Raw genomic sequence first — 19047 nt, 5'->3', positions numbered from 1 at the left:
ATCTGGTGGTTGGTCCAACAACACTGCTCGGGTGCGTGGTGGTTTCATCGTCCCCTGTGTTTGCTCCTCGCGGCGCAAATGTCGAGGGAAACGTTGTCAAGGGTAACTGTGGGGGAGTAGGAGGAGGTGTGGCGAGCAGATTTTGCCCTGTCCTTATCGTCTCGTCTGATGTGCTGCTGGCTGATGCTTGGTTCATGACGTTCCTGTTGAATTCGGAGGCCCTTGGTGTGGACAGATCAGCAGCCGGAGACACTGCGCTGGCGTTGGTGCCCGGGTTCCCCATTCTGGACGGCTGGTTCTGGGCATACGACGGCTCAACGAGTGTGGTATCGGCATCGGTGGCTTCGCTCGAGCACTGCGTGCTGGTGCTTGCCGACCTGCTGCGCAACGTCTCGCTGGAGACCTGCCTCTTCGCCTCGGCCCTGGCCTCCTCAGCTTTGGCCTCGGCCTCGGCCTTTGCAAGTCTGGTCTTCCTGAACTCCTGAACCTGGTCGGGCGTGATCACCTCGTCGGCTTCAATCTTATGGAAGCCAAATCGGCCCGCGCGTCCCTCAAAAAGCCTGTCGGTGACCTTGTCGGCCGCCAGATTCAGCCGCGAGAGGGAGCGATGATAAGAGTGCTGGTGGCGGTGCATGCTGCCGCCCTTCAATGGTGGCGAACCAGTAGCAGCAACTTTCCTCGAGGAAGGGGACGAGTCATACGACGCGGCGCGTTGTGTCCTGACTGTCGGCGACTTTGATCCTCTCTTTGGCTTGTGGATAGAAGATCCACGGGTGGGCGTTCTGGGAATCTGTGGCGACGGCGACAAGGGAAAAGGAGACTTGAGGCCTTTCCTTGGGGACAAGACTGTCCCACGACCGGCCCCTGATGTTGGAGACATGGGAGACATCAACTGGTTCTGGGAAGCAGCAGGCACGGCCTCTTGGCTGCTGGCGACCGGAAAGGTCCGCAGCGGAGGCATCTGCGGGGCCTGAACAGTATGCAGGGGCTTTGGTGCTTGCTGCAAGTTCTCCGAGGCATTTTTGGGCTCTGTTGGTGGCGTTGGCGAGCGTGATACCCGCTTGGCCTCGTCCAGAGCTGAATTGACCGCTTTGAAGGCCTCGTCCGTCTGCCGGATCAGCTGCTGAACACTGTCGGTCACCCCGCCCTCTCCTCCCTCGGGCTCGGTAAGAAACCAGGTCCCCTCTGTCGCGGATGATAGATTCGAATCAGAAGGGACCTCCCTCAGGTCCCCATTGCTTCCAACCATCGGCCCGCTGTGAATATCCTGAGGATCCAGAGGTGGACTGGGCACGCCATTGACGAACGTGGAGTGATGCGGTGAAGGTCCATTCATGCCAAATTCGCTCCCACTGGGAGGGCCGATCGTGGTGGCATCGGCAAAGGTTCTAGTGATGGTAGGCGTCTTGACTGGGACATTCTGCGTGTGGATGACGGCTGCCGTCTGCGACGACCGCAGGCCACGGCTACCACTCCGAAGTCCAGGACTTGGCAGCCACATGCTCGCGTCCTGCGAAGGCGCCTTCTTTGTTAATGGTGCTGATGAAGGGGTGCTCACTGGGCTCACCCAGTCCGACGGCAACGTTGCCGCAAGTCGAGGGCTCTGAGATGGCGTCAAGACACTGCCAGCTGTGTGGGAGACGTCGAGGTGTTGACAGTGATGATGATGATGATGATGCTGCTGCTGACCGCGGCCACCAGCGCAGAACGGACACGACACGGCGCCTAGTATTCGCGCTGATAGGGGAGCCGCAGGGCTGATGCGACCTGCGAGGGAGGAGGAAGAGGATTTTGCGTGAGGTGTCGAGTTTCTCCGGCCGGTACTGGCACCTTGCGCCCTCACTCCTCCGTCGGTATGCCTGTCAATGGCGATAGGCTTCGGAACCTTCTTTGGGCCTGTCTTCTTTGGCGATGACGACGACGATGACGAGTGGCTATGCACCCATGATGATTGGTGTCTTGGCTGGTGGCGTGCTGCCTTCTGGATCTGTTGTATCTGGTATTGCTCTAGCTCGTACTGCACCCGGATCGACTTGGCGCTGGAGCACTCGAAGGCCACTTCGTTGGAATCATCAGATCCCGGAGACCGATGGGGGTTGTTGATAAGCTTGCGGATGCTGAACCCAGGCCGAGACATTCTCGTGCTTCACACTCTCACAAACTCGCCTTCGCCGCGTCTCACTAGAGCTGTGTGTCCGCCTTGCATGCGAAGAGGAGAGTGAGGGGAGTGAAAGTGAAGAAAGCAAAGGGGGCAAGAAAAAGAAAATCGGGGGAGGAAGATGAGAGGGCGGAGGAGGTAGAGGTATATAGGAAGGGCCCCTAGTCTCCTGGCAGACATGTATTGCAGGCGTGGGGGTGGTCGCCAGCAGAGCGCAGGATGGGGGCCGGAAATCCAACCTCGAGTATGCAAGTGTCTCGAGAGTGTGATCTTGTTTCTCCTAGAGTTGGTGTTTCGGGTGGCTTATGCAGGCCTATGGACAAAAGTCACGTCGCTGGTATATGATAAGATATTCGAGACACGGAAGTTGGCGTATGGAGGAAGAAGGAGGTTTGGTTGTGGGATGGGTTGGGTTACAAAGGCGAAGACCAGAGGAGGGAGGGTCCTGTGCTAGCTAAGAGGCGCGAGGAGTCGTGAGATGTGGGATGCAGGTCGTTTTGTCTCCCATGCCAGATAGGTCATCTCGACTTCCATTCTTGGGTTACATCGTTCGGGTGGGTGTGGTGCAGGGGACTCGGCCACCCACCTGGCGACCCGTCCGTCCCACGACGAAGGCCTGCGCAAGAGTAGCATCAGCAGCGAGGACAAGCGGGACAAACTACGGCTAGGACCGAGGTACAGCTCCTACCAGGTAGCCCGTATTCAACTCATTGACGGATGCTTTTTCTGCAGCGGCACCATGCCCTCCCGTCTCCCTCCTCCATTCCCTCCTGCCGACACAAGTTTCTCTCCATCAATGTTGTGTTAGTTTCCATATCGACCTGGCATAAGCGTAGAGAGGATGAGATCAGAACTCTCGAGCAGCTCGCTCACCATGATGAGGTGGCTGGACTGTCTCATCGGGATATCTGTGAGCACATAGTCATAGGGCTGGCTCGTGAGACTATACAGTACAAAGATACATGGCATGTCTCCATCTGTCAGATGCAGCATCATGTCTGTCTTCGCAGGGATGGGTTGAGCCCAGCACAGACAGGGTTCGCGGTTGGGGTCTGCGTCCCCTACCTACCAAGGAGGCTTGGCCAGTGAGGCGCAGGAGCCAGAGATCGGCCCAGGCATGCTGCTGCCCATGTACCTTTCCGCCCCGCAGAAAAGCCTGATATTTTTATCAATCAGCGCTGGCCGTCTGACGGCCTGCCTCGAGGGAGGGCCCCTGTCGTGTGTGTGTCTCCGCACCTTTCGCATAAGAAACCATCGTGAGATACGTAGGTCAAGATCTTGCGCGCCGCGAGCACAGCGAAGCAGACAAGGCGAAAAAGGGTGGTTGTCTAGAGCTCCGCGGCCGTTGACATTCGACAAAGTTCAGGCTTCCGTCAGAGATCGCAGCGACAGATTCAAGGGGTCCTGCGTCTGGAGGATTCTGGGGCCGTGCAGATAATGTCACAACTGGCATCCCAGCCGAGATTGAAGTCCCCAGCGCGCGTCGGAACTTGCATTACGACTGTGTCTCCGGCACGCATATCCAGATACTAGCAATCAGAGTGAAGAGAACACCCTCACCGAGCTTCTTGTCGAAGGGCGGAAGTCCGGGCAAGGCTGTATGTAGTATTTGGGCCTGCCGAGTGCGCAGCACCTGCAGGGTCGTAGAAACACAGCCTGGACGACGCCCTGAGCAAAAAGGACATCCGATATGGTTGAACGAAAGCATCACTCAAGACTCTTCGCAACGTTACTCGAGCTGGTCTGTCTTCGAATGTGCCTTTGTATCATGGCAACTCGTCGTACGCTGATGATGGCAACGAATGCGTGTCTCCTCAACTTAGGGTGCTACAATGCAGCACCCGCTCCGCCAGGTTCCACACAAACGAACTGTTGCGACGATTTAGGGCTGTAACCTTTTGCACAATTCAAGTAGCAGCCTGAGTCCACCGCCGCCACAGGGTGTCGACAATGAAACACCGTTGCATGCATCCAGGTACTGTCTTTGAATGCTGGGACGGTGGTAGCCTGGCTCATTACGTCCTCGGATCTTCGGGTTGCTGGCGCCATCATGCCAGCAGTAAGCACCTGTACAGATCGATCGATGCTTCGTAATCGTAAGCAAGCACCCTTTCCCACGCCTGCTTGTCGACCTGCTGCTGTCGGCCTCGCATGCTTCCAGACATTCAGGCAGCGACGAATCTCGCATCTGTCTGAGAGGTCCAATAGCCCCTACACAGGCTGTTGTGTGTGCGATGATCTCAACCTGCATATCCAGGCAACAGCTTCAGTACCAGCCGGCGGAGGGTTCGGCCAAGACGAGTGTGGGGGCGGTTCGCGATAGGTGATGTACTGTCGTATTAGTGCCATGCAATGAAATACGGTGAAGCGGACCAGGGACGATCTGTTCATGTGGACATGTTAGCGCTGAGGCTGGTCGAAGCGTGGACACACAGCCTCCATTCAGCGATTGGCATGTACCATAGTACAACTACGTAAGCAGGTAAAGTTGTGTACACTGCCGTGAGCACTGACACCACCACAGCTACCACCGACAGCTGTGAGCCAGCCCAGAAGCTGCAGGTCCGCTCTCAAGAGGGGTCCAGAGCTAGCCAGAGACGAAGCAGACAAGCCGTCTTCAGCTCCAGTAACCACACACCATTTCAGGTCGGGTCAGGTCAGGCTCAATTTTCCTGGCGGGCAGCCCCGATCTGCAACAATGTCAAGTCCGGCGACTTGTGTGATGCTTGCTGGGCTGCAGCAGACGTGAGAATCTGAGTGTGGTCTGTGTTTTCTCCGGTGGTACAAGAAACCCACGCGGTCGCAGCGCTGGCCACCCGCGAATCTGGGAATCCATTCGAACGAGCAGGGTGGGGAAGGGGCATGGCATGGCATGGCGTGCATGGGCAAATGTGATCGGCATCTAGGAGGAAAGGCTGGATCCTCAAGGATGGAGAGTGGAGCTCGAGAAGCGCAATGTATTGCACGATGAATACTGTGACCAGCTCGGTTGGTGGTCCAGCTAATCAAATCGTGTACCATAGCAGAGAGTCTGTCTACTCTCCTCGTTTGGCCTCGATCTTTTCTTCTTGCCTGCCGATTCTCAAGATAGTAATAGTAACGAAACGCTCAACAAGACGAGGGAGAGCACGTCATCTCATCATCACGTAGGCCTTGGAGGTTTAATGATCCAATCTCGGTGCTGAGCTCGAAGAGAGATTGATTGGTCCACAAGGGACCAGAATGAAGAGCGAGAATGGCACGTGAACTGGTCCCTTATCGCAGGCGGTGTGATGGGCGACGATGCGAGGTTGGCAGAGGGTCTTTCTGTGCTGATGATGTCGCATTGAATCCACTCATGGTAGTCAGATTTACTTGGTACCCATCTCAGCGTGCTGTTACTGCTATTTACTGTACTAACTGCCCCAGGCTTGGCAGGTACGGCGGCCGTTGGTGCCATCAACCCAGGCAAGAAGGTGAACAGTGCTCCTGCCTTTTCCCCGCTGCGGGCCGTGTCGAGAGAAAGTTGGCAAGGACTCTTGTCTAGGCCGTCCTTGCCAAATCCAGGCACAAAGGAGGGGTTCAGATGGGCTGAATACCCACAAATGACCCAGCCAACATCCGCGCTCAAGCGCTAGAGGCGCTAAAGAGCGCTAAGACGTTCCTTTCCTCGCATCGAAACTATTTTGGACGAACCTGGCTCCAGCAAGAACCTAAACATGAAAGACGATGCCACATATCGCGTCCTCGTCCAGCCCCAGCTCTTACAAACTAACCTATCAATCCACCCACCCACCCAGTGACCCTCAAACTGTAGCTATCTTCCATCTGACGATAGACTGATAGACTGACTGACTGACAAGCTGGCAGCCTGATGCTCCATCGTTTTGGAGACGACAGCCTGTCTCCGTCCGATTGGTTCTTTCTTGGCCGTGCCCCTTCCCTCCGAGAGAATTACACCGAGATGGAATGAAGGGAACATGGATATACGTATATACCTCTCTCTCCACCACGACAGATAGTCGCTTGTGGACTCTGGCTTTTCGCAGGCACCGGCCAAAAGGATACAGGGAGTTTGACATGTGCACCAAGGATAGTCAGCTTCCTCGACCCCTCTCGGCCTGCCTCACCAGAGGGCTGGCCAACCTCGGCCGCGACCAACACCTTGATTTAGTAATCGAGACCAGCTTGTTTCTCGATCCTTTTTTTCTTCTTTCTTTTTCCTTCCCCACGGAGATAAAAGTGTCACCTACGTCCATGCTCACGATGTGCCAGGATCTAGACGGACAGGCCATCCTCTTGGGCAGTCCAGACCCCAGTCCTAGGCACGCTCCCACCTTTTTCTGTTGAGAAGGCAAAGCGACGGACCTTCTTGCGAAAGACGTTTTCGTCTCTCAGACTGTCATCTCCTGTCTTCCTCGGACCTCTCCGCGTCGGACCTCACGCGATTCTTGGGTAGATTTCATTCTGGGACGATAGCATGGCAGAATGGGCCGTGGGATTGCCGCCATCAACTCCTTCAGGCACATTCCTCTCGCCAACACCACTCCTTTCGCCAGTGGCCGAGAACGGGCTAATCCATCGATAGACAGCCTGGACCATGGGGTCACCGAGACAAGCTCTAGAGTCCGCGGATCCACCGGCACTGAACTGCAAGGAGATACATCTTGCGCCGGGCTTTCTGCACGACAAAGCACACACACACACACACGCCTCAGCACGCCGACTCATGGATAACTGAGATCACGAGCCATGTTTGCCACTCCGTTGGTCTGCGTGAGGGCCAATGGAGTGGCAACAAACCTATTTCAATGCCGAGATGGGCTGGGATAACTCACGATGACTGTACCATTTCAATATCCTACCAAGTCGGCCCGCCGTTGGTGATGATGCGTTGGTGGGACGCACGTTAGTAGCTGCTTCGAAAAAACTTGCACCAACCCGTGTGTGGTAACCTTTTTACACTTAGAGTGCTCGCCGCATTCCATGGATGTCTCAAAAAAAAAATAATGTACTCATCACATGTCATGGCTTTACCAACATGTCAAATGGACATGGACATTCGCCTACGGCCTCCGGCTCGCCAAGTGGTGCCGTAGTGATCTGCTGTCTCATGGATCTGGCTTTGTACAACTTTGAGCCTGTCAAGCTATGCAAAAAATCAACACACCCTTCTGTCTGTACTGACCACGTTCAGTAAAGCAGTAAAGTCGAAGGAAGCGAGTAATATTTGTCGGTGCCTTAGAGATGTGTTTGCCCCCGACTCTCATCTTGCTCGGTTGCCGTTTCTTTCTACTGCTAATTCAATTCTTTTTCCCTCCCGTCTCGACTCGTTTCGTTTCGTTTCGTTTCAAGTACGGCCTGCAATTTTATAACCACCCTCCATCTCCTTCCTGCAAGGTCTGATAATCAACCCCAGGCGGCCGCGCATCTGATGTGGGAACTGGGGTTGTCCACCTTGGTGCGGCTACGGCCGCCCAATTGGTTACCGTGATTGCGGTCCGCCATCTCGAGGGAGCTGCTGCACGCAGATCTCTCCTTTCATGCACACACTTTGCCGAGGGATCAACTATGCGCCCGCATGCTATACTTGATTGAGAACATCCATGTAACAAGCCTCCAGGGATTTGTGTACTATGGTACGACCTGGATGGAACAGCAAATGTTACTGCCTAATACAAACTCGGACAACAAAGGCTGTGAGAAGATACTGGCGGGTGCAAACAACCTTTTCCCCTCTCCCTCCAAGACTTTACACCCGCAGACGTTTTGTGACAACAGCGCCTCGATGGATTCATCTTTGATCAGGCCGGGTTACAAACTAAATGTGGTGTCAATCAACTTCCAAGTTTAGGGCACCACCAATTCGGACAGACAGACCGGCCTCTACCATAGTATAAGCTGACTGGTATTCACGGGAACACCGCTGGGGGTTTTACTTGAGATACACTGCCAATCCTGCTTCCCCATCAACTGGTCTCAGAAAGACCCGCAATACTTACATCATGATGATGTTCTCTTACAAAGCATCTCAGAAATAAGGGTACTCATGACCCAATTCATTACCGCTTGATGTAGAAAGATGGCGTGTGGACCTCCTACCACCTTGGGCCATACAGCCCGCTGTCAAAAGATGGGAGGCGGGGAAGGGAGGGCCCAGTGTACCATAGTAGAGAGGGACAAGCTGTGCGGGCCCGTAAGCTGACGAGTGGCAGCACGCAGCAGCAGGGCCACACGGCCACCCGACCCGGCACCACACATTGCTGACGGCGTCGAGCATCTAGATGAGACCTTGCGGCTCCCAGGGACATTTGGCTTCTGACTAAAAACAAAACCAACCAAAAAAAAAAAAAAAAAAAAAAAAAAAAAAGCAAGGAGGAATAGGGCAAAGCCTGCCCCCCTCTTCGGAGGTTTGTCTATCCGTCTGTCCCGAACATGCCACGCACAGGTCCCGCAGGTTGCGATCGGCACGCGAACATCTCCATCAGGTAACAAGATGTGAAGACTACGAATACCCTCGCCGACATGTGTGAGACACATCTCTTCACCCTGCTACCATCCTGATCCAAAGAATCTTGATATTAGCTTTCCTCGTTCGTCTCATTGGACCCGCAATCGCCAGAGGCAACATTTCTCCCTCACACGCCTTTCCCTCCTTCTAGGCCAACTGCACCACAGCACAGCACAGCCTGACCCAAACTCGTCTCAGAAACCTAACCGCCCAACTTGGGCTGGTCATACAAATAGAAAAAGAAACAAAATAACCACTCCCGGGCCCGATATATCCTCCAAGCCCAGCACGCTCACGCCCTAGGCTCCTCCCGCGTCTGAAGTCTTGCCTCCTCCTCCTTCCCTCCCCCCTCCACCCCCCTCAAAAGGTCACATCCTGCGAAGGATTCAAAAAGCCTTAGGCCATTCGATCGACTCCTGCTGACAGGCCCCGACTCAACTGGTACTATCTCAGCAGCGAATTAAGGTACAGATAAAAATCAGAGAGAAGGGTAAAAAAAATAAAAAATTAGAAGAAGAGGGTGTGGTCGATCCGGCTGACGCGGCACTCACACATTACCTATTCTCGGCCGGCTGTATCTAGCCATTGCAAAGCAGCAGCCCTAAGATGGTTTTTTTTTTTTTTTTTTTTTTTTCCCTCTAAAAGGAATATCTAAAAGGGATATAAAGAAAACGAAGGGAAAAGGTAGTAGGACAAGAGAGGATCAGCGACAACAACCTCTGAGCCGCCGAGGCCCCCCTTCGCTTACCTCATTCCGAATGATCTTTGCACTGACTTGAGCATACTAGTGCTTCTTGCTGCGGACTCGAGAAACTCGATGTGCTGTTTGATGAAGTTAATGCTGATTACGGACCGTGCAAGGATGAGGATGATGAGCTGCTGTATAAGGAACTCTTAGAAACATAGATATAGATAGAAACTGGCCCAGTAGGTGGACCCGGCCAGGCCAGAAAGACAGGCCCGCGACTTGGTGCACCTGGTAATACAGGTAAGAGCTTGGATCCAGACGCGATGACGCGTTGTGGATGGTGCGTAATACATGCTTGTATGTAGATTCAGTCCACCGTGAGCTGGAAATTTCAAGTGCACGGGGGAGAGGGGACGCAAAGAAATCATGACTTTTTGATTCTGGGTGACGATCCGACGAGGGAAAGCATATTCGTACGTATAAGGTAGACTAGAATATGAACACAGAATATGGAAACACAGAAGAGCCTGATGACGATGATCATCATATGATACCGGAGGCAGACAAAGTCGAGTTTCCATGATACACACACACACACACACACACCTTTCCTCATATCCCGGCTTCCTGCTCCTCGTCCACACCCGCAACCCCCTCATCATCCTCGTCGTCCTCGTGTGTAACATAAGGAACGAATGTGAATAGTACGAAGTTCACGCCGCTGCCCTCGGTCTCCACCATGAATTGCAGGGACAGCACGCCCTGCCCGTCGCCCCTCATGCTGACCTTGCTGGAGATGCGCATAGCTTCGATGGCCGCCTTGACCATGTCGAACTTGAAGCTCTGCACGTACTTCTCGCGCACAGAAAACGTCTCGAGCAAGTCCCGGCCCTTAGCGAAGTCCACGCTCGACCCGCCCAGGGGACCCGCGCACGAGAGTTGCAGGTAAGGCTCCTGCCTGCACGCCATCAGCGTCAAGCGCGTCGGGTTGGAGTGACCCATCTCGAGCAGCGCGTCCAGGAGCAACCTGCTCTGCATGATTACCTTGAAGCCGATGTCATCTCTGTTGAAAGGGATGTCCTGGGGCGCCTCGGGGAGGTAGGTCGTGAGGTTACATGTGGTGCTGACGCCGGATTCTTCGAGGATGATGCTGAGTGGCCCGCCCTCCTCGGCGTACGAGAGGATGCAGGTGCCCGTCATCCCGAGGGTCTGGTTGCTGAAGGCGTCAGGGCGGTAGTTGCGGAGGTTGCTGCGGTAGGGATCTGCCTCTGCCTTGGCCTGGCGAGCCGCGGCGTCGGACGCGCCGAAGATCTGGAGCGTTTCGAGAAAAGCGGCCAAGGAGACCTGGAAAGTTGGGCACGTGATATCTTCCTCATCATCGTTCTCGTTCCGGGGGACGTCGAGGGTGAAGCTGGTGAAGAGGGCCTTGTTTAAGCTCGCGATGCCTGTTGCGTATCCAATTCAGTTAGCTACGTGTCGTGATGATGCGGATAGGGTATCTGCCAGACTTGCCTTGCATCGCACGGGCCTGGTCGGCTGAGAACTTGATGGTATCCTCGCCGATCTCCACATGGACTTTGTTCGTGAAGGTGATACACTTGAGAAGTTGCTGGATAGGTTTCGTCGAGCTGGCGACCGCCCGGAAGATGGGCCCAGGCTGGGTAGGATTGGGAGCCGCCATGACTGAAGACGGAAGAGTGGAAATCAGATCGAAACAGGATGGTGGGAGGTCATACACAAAATATCAGGACGCAAGTTTCAGAGAAATGTTTTTTTTGCTTTAATGTTGTTGCTATTGTACAGCCTCCGAAGCCGCTCACTCACGACGACCTCGTAGTGGTTCCTGGGTATCTCACGAAGTTGGTGTAGGTTTGCGGATGGGGATCTCAGACATAGACGCCGACCGCGCAGAACATGTAGACGGTTCCGTACCTACAGCAGTTCAACTTGTTAGAAAAGGGTTCATCGTAGGTAGGACACGAGAGTTGGAGGCGGACATACGCGAGAGCCAACGAGGCTGGGATACCAATAACTGGTACGTTGACCAGAGACCGATCTGGAGCATTGGTATTAGCATATAGATAGAGGGCGTCTTGGGGGAGCGTTCCCGTTCAATTGACTTACTCAATGCGAAGATGCCAAAGAGGGAGAGACCTAGAAGTAGGAGGATGGAGGCGATGAGCAACTGAGTGTTCTTGCCAACTGTTGGTAGGAAAGGGTTGCCTGCAGCGGTTGCCCAGACGTCGACCAACTTGGAATCCATGGGCTCAGATCAGAGGATGTCGTTGATGTTGCTTGGTGATTGAAATTGTCGTGGAGGCTATGATGACAGTGATGATACCGCCAAGCTGTTGCTTTGTTGGCGCTGGGGTCTATTGCAGTCCAGCGTTCTTCTGCGAATTTGGTTGTTGATTTGATTGTTTTCCTCAAAACCAAACCATACCTGCAGAAGTGGAAGCTGTCTTCAACGCCCTCCCAACTTCACCACCTGGCAGCTTCGTGGCCCCTTGTCAATCCAACCCATGCAAGTGCACCCCCTACCCCTTTATCGATAAGGGAAAGCGGATACTCAGACCATCCTTCACCCTCACTTTCAACTCTTGCTCCTCAAGCTAGCTCCAGGGCTCTGTTAGGGCCTCCACTTCGCCCCCACCCAGCGGCTATCTTACCGTTTCCGCGCGCTTGGCATCCTCAATGATGGCGGATCCTTTCTACCGCGGCCCTCACACCTCGGGCGGCGCTTCTGGCTACAGCGGCCCTGGACTTCCACCGCTCACCAACTTCACCGGCACCATCGACGACCAGCTTCAACAAGCCAAGGAGTGGCGCGACCAACGCCAGCGAGAACAGCAACCAGCACGAGCACAATCACAAACGCGACCTCCTCGACGACGAGATCAGCGACGCCGCCCAGGATCGTCGCGTCCTAGCCCTTCATTCCCTCCGTCCTTCTCGATCCCATCCTCGTCGCATCCCGCCTCATCGAATGCGCCATCACCGAGCCTGACCCCAGCTCATCTGTTCCTGTCATCACAACCTCAACTCTATAATCCTTACCAGCAGAACGACACTCCTCGTGGTGCTGTGACTCACGCACCTCCTCCACCTCCGTCTTATCCTCCTCCTCCTCCACCACCACCACCACCACCTCCTCCTCCTCCTCCTCCTCCTCCTCCTCCTCCAGCTCTTGCTGGCGCTCATCAGCTCTACCACACTCAGTCGAACGCCTTCCATAATCCCCACCGTGGTTTCGCCTTATTTACCGACACCGCAGACTTCGCACGACCCTCCTCTGCTGCCTATACCCTCCCACCTCACAGTACTGGGTCTAGCTCGAAGACCCCACCACAAGAGGGCCCCGCTACGGTTGAGGATTCCTTGAAAGAGGTCATATCCGACAACGACGAGGACTGGTTGGCCTGGAAGGCTGAAGTACTTGATAGGCGTCCGACCGCTGCATCGGCTGCCGCTCTTGCTCGCAACTACGTGCCAATCCCTCCTCAGCCAAACACATCCTTATTAGCTCCTGGTCTTTCCGTTCAGGCCAATTCGATCGAAACAACTGCTGCAAAGTCTCGAGAGCCATCCGAAGCCCCCCGTGTCGCTTCTACCACGTCATCTGGGGCTGGGCAGGCGACAGAAATATTTGCAGACGACACTCAGTCAGCCAGTGCTGTGTTCACACAAGATTCTGTGGCAGTAAACACAACCACTGCTACTAGAAATTCATCTATCATATCGTCGGCAATCAATTCGCCCTCAGCCACTTCACCTGCCGTGCAAGGTATATCGAGCGCATCTTCGGTAGTCGATCTCCCGCACGAGCCACTATCTCTCGTGTCACTGTCAATCAACGAGGTTTCACCGGGCAAGATGCACATCGACAGTATGTAAAAAGACTTGTGGTAAACCCTTGTGAGGATGAAAACAAAGTATAGCTGACATGAGCCATAGAGGGCAAGCGAAAGGCCAGTGAGGACCCGGAGTCTCCTGTTGCTGCTAAGCGCATTAAGCATGATGACTCAGCCGAGCCCGAGGAGCCCAAGCCGCTCAAAGTGCCTGCTATTCCATTTCCTGAGAAGGTTAGTGAGAGACTTTTTCCATCGTGCCCTCAAGGCGGTATTGCTGACTTATTCATTGCCAGGCTGGTGTTCTCGAGGAGCGTAGTGGCGAGATCGAGTTTCGTGTTGTGAACAACGATAACGAGCGCGAAAGCCTGATCATCCTGACCGGCCTCAAGTGTATCTTCCAGAAACAGCTTCCCAAGATGCCCAAGGACTATATTGCACGCCTCGTCTACGACAGGACGCACTTGTCGATAGCGATCGTCAAGAAGCCTCTCGAAGTCGTGGGTGGCATCACCTTCAGGCCCTTTAGGGACCGCAAGTTTGCCGAGATCGTCTTTTGCGCCATCTCTTCAGACCAGCAAGTCAAGGGATACGGAGCACATCTAATGGCACATCTCAAAGACTATGTCAAAGCTACGAGCCCGGTCATGCACTTCTTGACCTATGCCGACAATTACGCCATTGGCTATTTCAAGAAGCAGGGGTTCACCAAAGAGATCACCCTCGACAAGTCCGTCTGGATGGGATACATCAAGGACTACGAGGGCGGCACCATCATGCAGTGCACCATGCTGCCCCGGGTCCGCTACCTCGAGACGGGACGCATGCTTCTTAAACAAAAGGAAGCTGTTATGGCCAAGATCCGGGCCTTCTCCAAGTCCCACGTCGTCCACCAGCCACCCAAGCAGTGGAAGAACAGCGTCACACCGATCGACCCCATGAAGATTGAGGCCATCAAGAACTCAGGCTGGTCTCCCGAGATGGACGAGCTGGCCCGCCAGCCCCGCCGCGGCGCCAACTACAACCAGCTCCTCCACCTACTGAACGCCATGCAGAACCACCAGAGCGCGTGGCCCTTCCTGGTGCCCGTCAACCGGGACGAGGTGCAGGACTACTATGAAGTGATCAAGGAGCCCATGGACCTGTCCACCATGGAACAAAAGCTCGAGATGGACCAGTACCCCTCCCCTGAGGACTTCCTCAAGGATGCCATGCTCATCTTCAAGAACTGTCGGCAGTACAATAGTGAAGGAACGCCGTATACGAAGATGGCCAATAAGCTCGAGAAGTTCATGTGGTCCAAAATCCGTGAGATTCCTGAATGGAGCCATTATGAGGAGGAGTACGCTTCCAAGAAATGAAAAGCTCAAGTCTGCTTTGTAAAGGGGGAAAAGAAAATCCTGTTTGTCCCTTGCTATTTTTTTCGCGGATGGCCTTGCCTTTTTCTTCTTCTTTTTTTCTTTCTCTTCTCCTTCGTTCCTCTGTGTAGAAGATTTCCGGGGTATGCTTGCTGGTTGTCACACAAGGCTCTGGTTTTACTCTTCTTCTTACAAGGCGGTGGGAGCCGTCGGTCTCTACGGCAAGGAATAGTCATAGCACGGCGCTGGTGGATATATGCCATACCAATTTGATTTGATTTCTTTGTAATAATAAAAAAAAACAAATAACAATACGCGTCCATAATTGAACGTCCCATGGATGGATGGTGCGTGAATGTTCGAGAGATGTGTTTTTTTTTTTAATGTAAATTCCAAGCCAAGAAGATCGAATCAGGCAAACTCGGAGATCGTAACGGGGCCTGTATCCTCGTGGTCTGACCCGCAAGACGACGGCACATATCTTCTTTCCACTATATGCTTGTAAAATGTCACAGACTCCTTTGTGGCGCAGTACCTTGCACTGCCCATTGTGTATTAAGTATCAAGAAGGTCAGATTATCAGATCATTTTACGCCCGCTCGAACGAATCGACGTGTTTGTGTCATTGTGCCTCCTCCTTCGCCTGCCCGCGCATCGTCTCACATAACAGACAAGTCTTTTTCAGGAAAGAGAAAGCAGAAGGATGACACCTATCGTGAACAGTTCACCAGCTTGGGTACAAAATCTGGCTTTTGCTGCAGTAAGCGTCTGCGTTCTATTGATTCCCCATTCTATTGAACCCCTCACCCCCTTCTATGGTATGCATGAATACGTTCATGTCTTTTGATGGCCGACGCCATTTTGCCAATTTCTTTTTGAACGTCCAGGCCGAGTATGACAATGCAGGTAAGAAGAAAGAAGGGAAGTAGAAAAAAATCAAAGTCACCGAGTGGCGTGAATCGCCACCCAGTGCACAGTCCGAGAATAGCATTGCAACTCTTGAAACCCCAGGACCATGTCACGATTCAAGGGTTTTTCTGGTCTCAGAATCCTTTGGTATGTTCCAAGTCCATGGCGTGAGCATCCCTCGTGTCGTTTAAGGAAGAACGGAGCGCGTATTTTCCCCAGATTCGCCATGGGAGAACCTGCTTCTCTCCGAAAGAAGCCCAGTCAAATCTCAAACGAGACCCTCGGCTAGCCAATGTGAGCCTTATGCCATCTACCCCCACTCACCTTGTACATGGTAGCCAGAAGAAGCCAAAACATTTCGTATCTAACGTATCTGGGGGTCGTTGGCGAGATTGTGCATACTACAATAGCTCCTGTCAGCGATTTTTTTGACCCACAGCAGCCCAACTGGATGTATCAGGCAGAAATCACTACATACCTGATGTCTTCCCGATCCGCAGGCGACCTCAGCTGGTCTAGCCCATTTCCATTTGCGTTGGTTCCGTTGGCAGCACCGTTTCTACCCTCTAGCACAGCACCTCCGTTCACCGTCTGTGTGGAGCCGCCGGCAGCAGGTGCACTGCTACGCGCCTTGCCACGGAGCGCATCGAGGTGCTCAAAGTAGCCATTGGGCACGGATGTAATGTACTTGCCGCAAAAGACGCCGACCTCGAAGTCCTGTGCCTTGCGGGGGGACAGCTCCGCGCAGCAGGCCTTGAGGTCGTCCAGCTCTTGGTAGATGACCTCATCAGCGCCAATGTGCTTGGCGATGTCGAAGCGGTCACGTTCGTGGGCGATGAGCTCACTGGGGGAGGCGAGGTCGATGCCACTAGCCAGAGGAGTGAATGGTCAGCACACAGTTCTGGTACGGAGAGGGCGAGGAACTGGAGAGGGTATCTCACTAGATATGAGGGTGCGTGATAGGCGGTGCACAGCTCGCAAAGATGACCTTGCGCGCGCCAGCCTCACGGGCCATCGACACGATCTCTCTGCTTGTTGTCCCGCGCACGATACTGTCGTCGATCAACAGCACACAGCGATCCTTGAACTCGGAGTCCATGGCGCTGAGCTTGCGACGCACGCTCTTCTGTCTCGCCTTTTGGCCGGGCATGATAAATGTCCGGAACACGTAGCGGTTCTTGACGAAGCCCATCGAGTAGGGCTTTTGTAGGCGTTCAGCGGCGGTCGCGGCGGAGGTGTTGGACGTCTCGGGGATCGGGATGACAACGTCGATCTCCTTGACGGCCTCTTCGCCTAGGGTCCGCAGGATCTTGTCGGCCAGTCTGTAGCCCATCTTCTGGCGTGCGCCGTGCACGGGTATGCCGTCTATGATGCTGTCTGGGCGGGCAAAGTAGACATACTCGAAGATGTCGGGGCTGTAGGACTTCTGCTCTTCGACCTGGCGGAAGGCAGGCTCGCAGCCCTTGCGTATGAAGCAGGCCTCACCGGGCAGGATATCACGGATGTTGCTGTAGCCGAGCTGCTTCAGGGCGACGGATTCCGAGGCAAACATGTAGTCCATGGCGCCCTCCTTGTCGGCAGAAGGCCTCGAGCCGAGAGCGAGGGGCCGGATGCCGTAAGGGTCGCGGAAACCCAGGATGCCAAACCCAGCAACCATGGCCACGCAGGCGTATCCTCCGCGGCAACGTCCGTACATTCGTGACAGCGCACTAAAGATATCCTCCTGATTGACACGTGCCTTACCAGTCTCATTCAGCTCATTGGCGAAGATGTTCAGCATCAGCTCGCTGTCCGAGTCCGTGTCTTCAGTGGGAGGAGGAGGAGGAAGCGTGTTAGTCTTAGTGCTTGAAGCGGAAGTAGTCTTGTAGAAAGTGAAAGGGCAGATGGCTTTGGGGAGAGACCCGACAGCAGGTTCCTCAGACTTGCTGTGGGAATCCAATGGGATTCTGTGTGCTGTGAAGGATAAGGCAGGAGTGGTGGCAGTCTCGACGAGAGTTCTGCCACGGAAGCTGGTGGAGGAGGGGGAGGGGTGAAGAGAATCAGGAAGAAAAGTAGGACACTTGCTGATGTGCCTGTGTGCGACCTTATCCAGGTACTCTCTGAGCTCGGGCGCGTTGACGAGGTTGCCGTTGTGTGCAAAGCAGATACCGTAGGGGCTGTTGACGTAGAATGGTTGAGCCTCAGCGCTGGCACCTGTGCAGGAAAGCAACCGTCAGCAGCGATCCTCGTGCCATCATCAGCGGCCAGAGATTTCAGGATGTTGCAAGGACATACTCGTTCCAGCCGTAGGATATCTCAGGTGGCCGACGCCCATGAAGCCTGGCAGGTCAAGGACACGCTCTCCGTTCTTGAAGACGTGACCCGCCATACCGTTGCCCTTGCACTGGTAACTGTACAACCCAAGTTAATCATCAGAAGCACAAGAGAGGGTAGGGAAACAGGGGGAGGGGGGTCTCTTTTGTACATCCGACCACCTGTGCTGCAGGTTGCAATACCGGCCGCATCCTGTCCTCGGTGCTGCAAGTAGTAAAGTGCCTCATGAAGATCTTGTGCGGCCACATTCTGGCCGGACTGGTCCTCCCAATGGCCCTGGATGAGACCTATGATCCCACACATGATGCTTGGGGTGTATCCAGTTCCGATGGTCTCAGGCTGTGTATGACGATTGTTAGCTATGTTCAGCAGCAGATGGCATCACTTGTACAGGCTATTTTCACACTGGGCCCTCCTAAATACATTAAATCAGTGTGGCAGTTGTCTGTGCTGAACATCCTGCCCCATCTGAGACAATTGGTCAAGACGAGACAGAATGTGTGATGATAAAGTCAAAAAGATGGAGATTGCCCAATATTGTAATGCAGCCTGTTTATGGGAACTCACTGAGGAAGTTATGTCGAGACTTTGGTTGTAAGAAAGTGAGAGAATAAAAGAAAGGCAATTCTTGGCAGGTGCGTACAACAACAACCTAGGGTTGTCTCTGTGCCCTCTTGCAAAACCACCCAGAAAAAAAAAGATGCTGTAGGTGGTAGGCCAAAGTATGACCAAGGGTGACAACCAGTTTAGGTTGTTGTGGCTGTCCAATTATACCACTCTGTAGATGGTTAGGCAGATGAGATGTAGGGACGGGGAAAGAGAAAAGAAAAGTGAAGCTTAAACCCCAAAGTTGACCACAGGGGAGGCGATGACTACAATTCGGAAGGTGAACGGCAAACTGATTCGCGATTTTTCTGGCCTCTCTTGGGTGTTCGGCGCCAGTCCCTGCCTGGTTCCCCGACATAGGTCAAAAAAGTTCTTTTTCCAGGCAGCTGATACAGCATTCCCCTAGCAGCTCGGGGGGGCAGGGGTGTCTTATCGCTTATCAACAGGGGCCTGAGCACCCCACTGTCGCCGACAACGTTAGTTGCTTTGAGAGGGCCTAAACTTTGGAGGGGTTTGCCCACCTTCTTTCTCTTGTTGTTGCGAGGTCATGCAGCTTTCATATCAAAGAGATTTGGACTGTTTGTTTCAGTGTGCTGAAAGATGTTTTGGTCTTTCTCTACAGCCTGAGCATCAGAAATTCATCTCCTCCTTCAGTCTGGCTACTATATATCTTCCAG

General features: G+C 53.9%; 3 protein-coding genes across 3 annotated transcripts; 1 reads left to right on the top strand and 2 right to left on the bottom strand.

Moving 5' to 3' along the window:
• Window positions 1-9948: 9948 nt before the first annotated feature.
• M406DRAFT_42016 (uncharacterized protein) lies at window positions 9949-11599 on the bottom strand (the record flags this gene model as incomplete). Its single annotated transcript, XM_040924176.1, has 4 exons — window positions 9949-10771; window positions 10845-11019; window positions 11315-11392; window positions 11461-11599. 4 exons carry the CDS (start codon window positions 11597-11599, stop codon window positions 9949-9951), a joined length of 1215 nt encoding a protein of 404 aa, XP_040775445.1.
• Window positions 11600-13209: 1610 nt separating this feature from the next.
• M406DRAFT_346564 (Bromodomain-containing protein) lies at window positions 13210-14870 on the top strand (the record flags this gene model as incomplete). Its single annotated transcript, XM_040922201.1, has 3 exons — window positions 13210-13222; window positions 13291-13418; window positions 13481-14870. The coding sequence occupies 3 exons, from the start codon at window positions 13210-13212 to the stop codon at window positions 14543-14545; spliced, it is 1206 nt and encodes a 401-aa protein (XP_040775444.1). The 3' UTR covers window positions 14546-14870.
• Window positions 14871-15080: 210 nt separating this feature from the next.
• Window positions 15081-18977, bottom strand: M406DRAFT_98481 (uncharacterized protein). Its single transcript, XM_040926410.1, has 8 exons — window positions 18892-18977; window positions 18332-18832; window positions 17916-18103; window positions 17726-17841; window positions 17510-17644; window positions 16393-17254; window positions 15930-16319; window positions 15081-15852 (listed from the first exon to the last, which is right to left on the bottom strand). Exons 3-8 carry the CDS (start codon window positions 18065-18067, stop codon window positions 15816-15818), a joined length of 1692 nt encoding a protein of 563 aa, XP_040775443.1. The 5' UTR covers window positions 18068-18103; window positions 18332-18832; window positions 18892-18977; the 3' UTR covers window positions 15081-15815.
• Window positions 18978-19047: the final 70 nt, after the last annotated feature.

This window comes from Cryphonectria parasitica (assembly GCF_011745365.1).
Source record: "Cryphonectria parasitica EP155 unplaced genomic scaffold M406scaffold_5, whole genome shotgun sequence".
Taxonomy (NCBI): domain Eukaryota; kingdom Fungi; phylum Ascomycota; class Sordariomycetes; order Diaporthales; family Cryphonectriaceae; genus Cryphonectria; species Cryphonectria parasitica.
The sequence above is the reverse complement of the archived record's forward strand: the minus strand, read 5'-3'. Positions and strand labels throughout refer to the sequence as shown.

Bases quoted from the DNA above. Each gene is read 5' to 3' on its own strand.
- M406DRAFT_98481 (XM_040926410.1), bottom strand. From the start codon at position 18,067: ATGTGTGGGATCATAGGTCTCATCCAGGGCCATTGGGAGGACCAGTCC. The intron at 17,842-17,915 runs GTACAAAAGAGA...TGGGTTGTACAG, and splicing joins TGCAGCACAGGTGGTCGGAT to TTACCAGTGCAAGGGCAACG. The intron at 16,320-16,392 runs GTGAGATACCCT...TCCTCTGGCTAG, and splicing joins ATCACGCACCCTCATATCTA to TGGCATCGACCTCGCCTCCC.